Below are 8,465 nucleotides of genomic sequence, written 5' to 3' on the forward strand. Positions count from 1 at the left end.
GTGAAGTTGATGTAGTCGTGATGTGTGTATGAGCTTGATAATTGAAATGAGTGATGTTTGAATGCATATTTGATTAAATGTGTGAATATGTGATCATTATGGTTGTGTGCGTAATTGAGAATATAATATTGGAATTGAAATATTATACTCTTTATACTTGTTGTATACTTGATAACATGTGAAATATCGATCGATTATTATTATCTACATGGTTATACATAGTGTGATTAATTACTTGAAATGTTTATTTAACCATTTTATCTTATTATACTTTCTTCATAATGATTCGTATTCTCACCCTTCTGTTTTAATGTTGCCCTCGTTTGGCGACATGCAGGTTCTGGAGTTAGTAGCTCGCGTGTGATCTTAGTCGGAGTTTCTTCCGAGTTATTTGGAGATTAGGTAGTGAGTCGATGCTCTGGTCATGTAACACTGGGTAGACTAGTTATTTGAACTCGTGTGAAACACATGAGTATTTAGTAGTTTCCGCTGTGAATGCATATTCTTGATAAAGTATGATTAATTGATAAGTGTAATTTGAAATGACCAGGTGTATCATATATTGTAAGTAAATGCTGTCGATTTTTAAAGGTTTTTAGTTTTTGAAAACATCGATGTGACACCCTTTTGTTATATGCATGCTTATTCTCTGATTATATGCTTATTTATTTTGGGGTATAAAAGGGGTGTTACATTAGTGGTATCAGAGCATGGTCGGCCAGTTGGTCAAGGTTATTAATGTCTTTTATCCTGTTGTATTTGATTCGTGTATCTGACACGATCGATACTGTTTTGTCTGATTGTTTGGTTGTTTAGGACGATGGCTGCGGGAAGGAATATTGTCATTAATGTTGAGGCAATGATGAGGCGGACTGGTGCGATTGGACAAGAGTCGCAAGAGAATGTCGGTTATGGAGGAAAGGATGAGTTCCGTGCTTTTGGAGACTTTCAAAGGTGCAACCCGCCGATCTTTGAAGGAGGGTATGGACCGGACAAAACGCGTGCATGGATAAGAGAAATTGAGAAGATCTTTCAAGTCGTGAGTTGTACTAATGTACAGAAGGTACAGTTTGGTACTCACATGCTGACAAAAGACGCCGATGTTTGGTGGAGTAATACTGTGCGGAGATTTGAAAGAGAAGGTATTGAAGTTACTTGTACTCTTTTTCGTGATGCATTTTTGGGAAAATATTTTCCAGAAGATGTGCGTGGAAAGAAAGAAGTGAGGTTTCTACAGTTGAAACGAGAAGGAGGACAGTTCCGTGGGAAACTGTATGATAACAAGAAGGAACAATCTGGTTTTGTCAAGAAGCTAAGTGGGGGAGGGACTCCTACTCCACTTAAGTGCTTCAGATGTGGTGTTGAAGGTCATCGTGTTTTTGAGTGTAAGAAAGAGGTTACTACTTGTTTCAAGTGTGGCAGGCCAGGTCACATAGTTTCTAATTGTAGAGCTAGTGCGAGGGTAACTTGTTACAACTGTGGTGAGCGAGGTCACATTCGTACCAAATGTGATAAGCCAAATAAGGAGCAAGCGAAAGGAAAAGTGTTTGCGTTGTCTGGTGCTGAGACTACTTCTAAGGATAATTTAATCTGAGGTACGTGCTTTATTATTGATAATGGTGCAACGCATTATTTCATTTTTTTTGGATTGTGCTGTAAGATTGGATCATGTTTTATCTGTTATGCATGGAAGTGTAGTTATTGATACAACTGCGGTGGCTTTGTTTCTATTTCTTTTGTGTGTTTGAGTTATCCTTTGAGCATCTTGGTAGAGATTTTGGGATTGATTTAGTTTGTTTTCCGCTAGACTAATTTGATGAGAATTTTGGTATGAACTGTTTGGAGTCTAAGCAAGTAATTGTAATTTTAAGAGAGATGTTGGGTATTGGTGTTTTAAGTGACTTCTAGTGTGAGTTCTGAAGGAACACTATTTTGGTTTAGTAATGATGGTTTATGTTTCATTATGATTGTCGACTGTCTATTGGCAAATTGAGGACTTGATCACCCTTAATCTATTGTTGATAGAAGACGAGATCGTATTGGACGAGATAGACTTGTCTTACTAACTTGGTAGCGTGTAAAGCGACTAAGGAGAAGTTGAAGAGTAGATTTGAAGAATTGTTTGAGAAGAAGTTCATTGTCTGAGTGTATAGTCGTAGAGATACCCCTGTTCGTCGAGTAAGAAGAAGGAAGGTTCTACGAGGTAATGTTTCTTGAGGATATTTGATTCAAAGAGCGACGATGATCATGTTTAACATTTAAGGATTGTGTTATCGGTGCTGAAAGAGAAGAAGGTTATGTAAAGCTTTCTGAATGTGAGTTTTGGTTGGAAGAAGTGAATTTTCTTGGATATGGGATTTCGAGTTGAGGTGTGTTGATGCAGATATCGATAAGTAGTAGCTTACGCTTCAAGGTAACTTAAATTTCATAAGAGGAATTATTCGATGTATGTATTGGAGTTGTTTGCCTTTGTGTTTGTTTTGGAATGTAAGAGGCATTGTTTGTGTGGATCAAGGTTTGATGTGTTGAGTGATCACAAGAGTTGAATATGAGGTAAACAAGACGAGTAGAATTTCGAAGGATTTTAATCTTTGGTTTAAATTACCACCCTGGAAAAGTGAAGGTTGTGGCCGATGCATTGAGTAGGAAATGATTTTATATAAGTTATGTTGAGAATTTAAGAATTGGAAATCGTTGGAACGATTTAGAGGGTTGAGATGGTTGTGTCGACTGAATTTTCGAGGACGAAAATATTTTAAGTGGGGGAGAGTTGTAACAGCCCGAATTTTATTATTTGACTAATTAAATTAAATAAGGATTTATTTACTTAATTTGGATGAAGTTTGATAATTAATTGGATCGTCAGTGTTATTGAGAAACATGTTCAAATTATTAAGTGAAGTTGAAATTTATTCGGTTAATCGAAGAATTAATAAAGTGGAGTATGTAGAGAAATAATATTAGAAATAATATTATTATTGAATTTTACTTATTTGAGAAAAAGTCGGATTTAATTGGATTAATCGGAATATAATATTAAGGATAATAATATTATTTGCTGGAGCATATTATTTATTTGACTACTCTATTTTATCAATTGGGCCTATTTATTGGAGTGATAAGCAATTAGGGGGTGTTATTAATTTTAAAGCCCAATATAATAAATAAATATAGTAAGAGAGGAAATAGGGTAGAGGCATCATTTCATTTTCTGGTTTTCAAGAATAGAAGTGGAGGAGAGGAACAAGAAGAGGAAAGCTAGGGTTTTGGAGGAGAAAATCAAGAGGTAAGGGGGAGAATCCCTAATCATTGTGGGTTAGTATAATGGTGTAATGGGTAGGTTAATACATTCATTTTTGTCTATAGATGAATACTATGTGTTTGTTTGATTTCTATTTTCTATACTGAAATTTGTTGAGAAATTGAAAATTGAAGATGAAGTTTAATACCGAAAATGATGGACTCTGTATACTTATATGTGTGGAAACCGGAACTGGGAAGAAAATGTTAGCTTACTTGCTGTAGCGCATACCAAATGAAAAGAAAGATATATACTTACCTTACATTACTGTAGCGTGTTGTTTAATTTAGAGAACAAGTCCCTTAGTCACTTACTGTAGCGTTTTGGCTCTATTAGAAACAAGTATATGAACTACATGCCATGGTAGGTGATTGCTAGCAGCCACATAATGAATGAAATGTACAGCTTTTAGCTTTAATCAAATGATAGATTCTAGACATAGTTATTTATTTACTTAGCATAGTGATTAGCACTTGGGAAAAATGGAACATAAACCAACATCTTAGTGAACAGAATGCTATTGTGATAGCTTTATCCAATTTAAAAAGAAAAGAAGAAAATCTGCATATGCTTGGTGTTAACAAATTGAAACGTGGGTAGTCCTTTTCCTTTAATCCAATCGCTACTGTAGCTATTTCCAATGTGCCCTGTTCATTCCATTATTTCCTTTTATTTTGTTACTTAGATGATGATGTTATATCACTACTGCCATTGGTCCAAGAGAAATGTGAGAGCATGTTTTAGTAATAACTAATGGCTGTTGTTAACCGCAATAGTGAGGTGGACATGCAAGTCCCAATAATTTTGTTGAATTGAAAATCATTACTTTAAATTACTTTACTTATAGAAGTGACTATAACTATCTGTGCAAGTGTGGTATGTATGAACATGAGGTTCCCATATATATATTGAATAAACATGCCACGTGATGTATATATATCAATTAATAATGGATATGTTCCTTGACTTTCTAAGGTTGATACTTATATGAAAAGTTAGATGGTGTACTCATAATGGCCCCTTAGTTTATTATGAAAAGAGTAAATTTTATATAATTGATAAATTATGAATTAGCATGTGATAAATATTAATTATTAGTGTTAATTGAAATGTGGGTTGGAAATTGCGTGTTGACTACTATATGTGAATAATGCGTATGTGATAAGAATGTTGTGTACAATATTGTGGATAATTCATAGAGTGGATTATTGTGATATGCTAAACATTAAGATGGTAGAGATGATCTTAATTGCATATGTTTGTTAACATTGTACATACATTCATATCATGGTGTGCCTTGAAACAAAGGTGGTTTGCTTTGAAACAAAAGCGAGGCTTAGATTCTAAAGTGAATCGGAAGCGGTAAACTATATGTTTACATTTTGGTGGGCTTTGGTCTTGTCCGGATCGGAAGCGTGGCTTAGATTCTAGATATTGAATCGGAAAGCGGTGAAACGTTGGGTTCACATTGCGGTACCACATGCATAGCGTCACATATCTTGCATTGAGTCACATTAGAATTATGCGATAATTGATATGTGAAGTTGATGTAGTCGTGATGTGTGTATGAGCTTGATAATTGAAATGAGTGATGTTTGAATGCATATTTGATTAAATGTGTGAATATGTGATCATTATGGTTGTGTGCGTAATTGAGAATATAATATTGGAATTGAAATATTATACTCTTTATACTTGTTGTATACTTGATAACATGTGAAATATCGATCGATTATTATTATCTACATGGTTATACATAGTGTGATTAATTACTTGAAATGTTTATTTAACCATTTTATCTTATTATACTTTCTTCATAATGATTCGTATTCTCACCCTTCTGTTTTAATGTTGCCCTCGTTTGGCGACATGCAGGTTCTGGAGTTAGTAGCTCGCGTGTGATCTTAGTCGGAGTTTCTTCCGAGTTATTTGGAGATTAGGTAGTGAGTCGATGCTCTGGTCATGTAACACTGGGTAGACTAGTTATTTGAACTCGTGTGAAACACATGAGTATTTAGTAGTTTCCGCTGTGAATGCATATTCTTGATAAAGTATGATTAATTGATAAGTGTAATTTGAAATGACCAGGTGTATCATATATTGTAAGTAAATGCTGTCGATTTTTAAAGGTTTTTAGTTTTTGAAAACATCGATGTGACACCCTTTTGTTATATGCATGCTTATTCTCTGATTATATGCTTATTTATTTTGGGGTATAAAAGGGGTGTTACAACACTCGTTCTTTTTGACAAGCCATATTTAGAAGTTATAATTTATAAATTAGTATGATAAGAAAATATTTATTTAATAATAATTTTTTATCACGAATTTATAATTTATTTTATTAGTTTATAGTTTATTTTTCAGACGCTATTTTAAATAGCGTTTTAATTTTTAATTTATAGCTTTATAGTTTATCGTTATTTCTTCCATTAATATCCTTATCAATTTTAATTATTTTAAATGTATATTAAATTATTAATTAAAAATATCTTTTCATGTCATTTTATATTTATCAGCTAATTAAACTACTATTATTATTAAACACTTTAATTAGCTTATCAGCTATCAGTCATAAACATAATTATATTACTTTCTTCTCTTTGTAATTTGTAAAGGAAAATTTTATACTTGCTATTTTTTTCATTACCTAACATACAATTTACTGATATTATGACATTATATTATCCAAAACATTTTTTATTGATTACAATTAATAGAGATTCCTTTTAATTTATAGGGATTCAAATAATCTGAATGATTTTATGTAAAACTTTAACTAATTAAAAGGCTGGATTAACATTATTTAATTTTTATTTAACTTTTATTGTCTTCATTTTTTTTTAGTAATTGCTTTTTTAAAAAAATATTAAAGAAATATATAGTTATTTTATGTTGTTTATAACAATATATTCATCTATTAAATCTTATTCTAAGTTTTTTATTTTATTTTTAACAAATAGAAAATTTTGTAAAAACTCACACCATAACATTAATCCATTAATATATATTTTTAAAAATAATTAAAAATAATTTTGTAACAACTCACACCATAACATTAATTCATTAATATATATTTTTAAAAATAATTGAAAATAATTTTGCATTTATTAATTAAAGTGATATTAATGGTAATTATACAATTGTCATTGAAAAAATTTAAATTTTATATTTTTAAATTACCATATTATAAAAAAAATTTACTATATTATTTTTTGATCCCATTACACACAAATGTTTGGATCCGCCTTACATAGTTAGTATTTCAATGTCCAGCAAGTAAGTCTCCTTTATTAGGTTTTTGGCCGACCTAGAACTATGCAACATGTGAATACCTTATATATATATATATATATATATATATATATATATATATATATATATATATATATATATATATATATATATATATATATATATATATATATATATATATATATATATATATATATATATATATATATATATATATATATATATATATCGATCAAGTAGTCATTGAGCTTTCTTTGAAGCAGCAAGTAAGTCTCCTTTATTAGGCTTTTGGCCGACCTAGAGTAGTTGTCCCCAAGACTTGTAGTGATGTGTTGAACGGTAAGTCTTTTTGAACTTGTGTCGATCGCATATTGTTGGGTTAATCAACATTAATCGTGGAAAGTTCTAGGAAATAGTTGCATTAAATGTCACTTTGCATAATTTAGTACATGTGGTTCCAACTTTGTAGACTAGGGCCTGACACATTATTAGGTTACTCGAGTGCACTTAAGTATCGTTGTATTTCTAATATAAGATCTGATTGTTGCTTTTTATCTATATATTGTCTTGTGGTTTGGATCATCAACTGGTTTGGCTAGTTCTCATATCTAAAGATTGTTTAGAATTTAAATTAACTTTTTGTTCTCATTGTCCCATGGATTTTAATGTTATCTGGTGACCTTGCTTTTATTACAAACTTCAGTAACCTTTTACTTTCTTGCCATCTCTTTGATTCAGGGTTTATTAGCGAGATTTCTAAAATATTTATTTGAGACATGATAATGACTAAATTTATTTAATAAATTTTTTGGATCACAATTGGTTCTAATGGTGCAGTGGTTTTGACTTGAATAAAGACTTAAAGTGTCACGGGTTCGACACTTGATTTGAATAATTTTTTGGAATTGATATGTTATTAGACGCAGGATCGACCGGGGAAAAGATACTTTGTTGTGTATTCGTGAATCGTAAGTGTACACAAGTGGGACGAAGTTGAATGACTTAAGTTAAGAATCGATAAGAAATCCCTTTAGAGACGAGTGGACCCATAAGATATAGGAACTCACTGAGATTATTATCTCACCCACTATTATTGTTGTTTTTTAGGTGATTCTTTGCAAGTTAAAGGCAAGGATAAACTTGTCTAATGATGTTTCAAAGACTTTTGTCGTTCGTAATCTTCCATTGCAGATTTTGTGCATATTATGGATATTGTACATATCTTAGTTTTTGATTAGGAACTCTTGTATATCATATACCATAGTTGTATATTATTCTTTTGGAAATGTATATATATAGCGATGTCGATAGGATTTTATGATTGTATCAGTACCCGTTTATACTATGTATAATGTATTTATAAATTATATTATATTTGGCTACTATATATAATGTATTTATAAACTATATTATATTTGGATATTACAATTGGTATCAGAGCATGTCGATTCTCGATCCAGCCTTGAAACATTATAAGTAAATTAATTTTTGCCTCATATGTGTGTACTGCCAATATGATTCTCAATGTCACAATATGTAGTATTCGGCCTGATCAATCTAATTCTATGTGTGTGGTAGGTATGATCATGATTGAGCAACCACAAGGACTCCTAAGGTTTAATAATGGTTGTGCTTAGTGTGTAAGACTAGACCAAAATTTTTGGAAGTAAGGAGAAGTGGTGGGTTCGATCGATGCTCCAACGATAGTAACGAGAGTTGTGATTCAGGTAATGTGGAAAGTGCATAGTGGTGCACAATTTAAGTTACCCCGTAGCTTAAGAGGAGTGGGAATCTTAAAGGTTTCTACAAGATTAATCCACCTAAATTCGAAAGAGTCTGGACTTCTAGTAGCGCGAGATTGGCCCACTAGTGTGGAACGAGTCTTGCAAGTAATTCCATGCAGCGAGGA

The 8,465-nt window shown here is 31.8% G+C and overlaps 1 protein-coding gene across 1 annotated transcript; it reads left to right on the forward strand.

The window, feature by feature from the left end:
• Nucleotides 1-898: 898 nt before the first annotated feature.
• On the forward strand, nt 899-5,414 carry LOC131598976 (uncharacterized). Its single transcript, XM_058871502.1, has 2 exons — nt 899-1,595; nt 5,177-5,414. The coding sequence occupies exon 1, from the start codon at nt 1,082-1,084 to the stop codon at nt 1,592-1,594; it is 513 nt and encodes a 170-aa protein (XP_058727485.1). The 5' UTR covers nt 899-1,081; the 3' UTR covers nt 1,595; nt 5,177-5,414.
• The last annotated feature ends 3,051 nt before the right edge of the window (nt 5,415-8,465 follow it).

This window comes from Vicia villosa, linkage group LG4 (assembly GCF_029867415.1).
Source record: "Vicia villosa cultivar HV-30 ecotype Madison, WI linkage group LG4, Vvil1.0, whole genome shotgun sequence".
NCBI classification, from domain to species: domain Eukaryota; kingdom Viridiplantae; phylum Streptophyta; class Magnoliopsida; order Fabales; family Fabaceae; genus Vicia; species Vicia villosa.

Coding starts and splice junctions, on each gene's coding strand:
- LOC131598976 (XM_058871502.1), top strand. CDS start 1,082: ATGCTGACAAAAGACGCCGATGTTTGGTGGAGTAATACTGTGCGGAGA.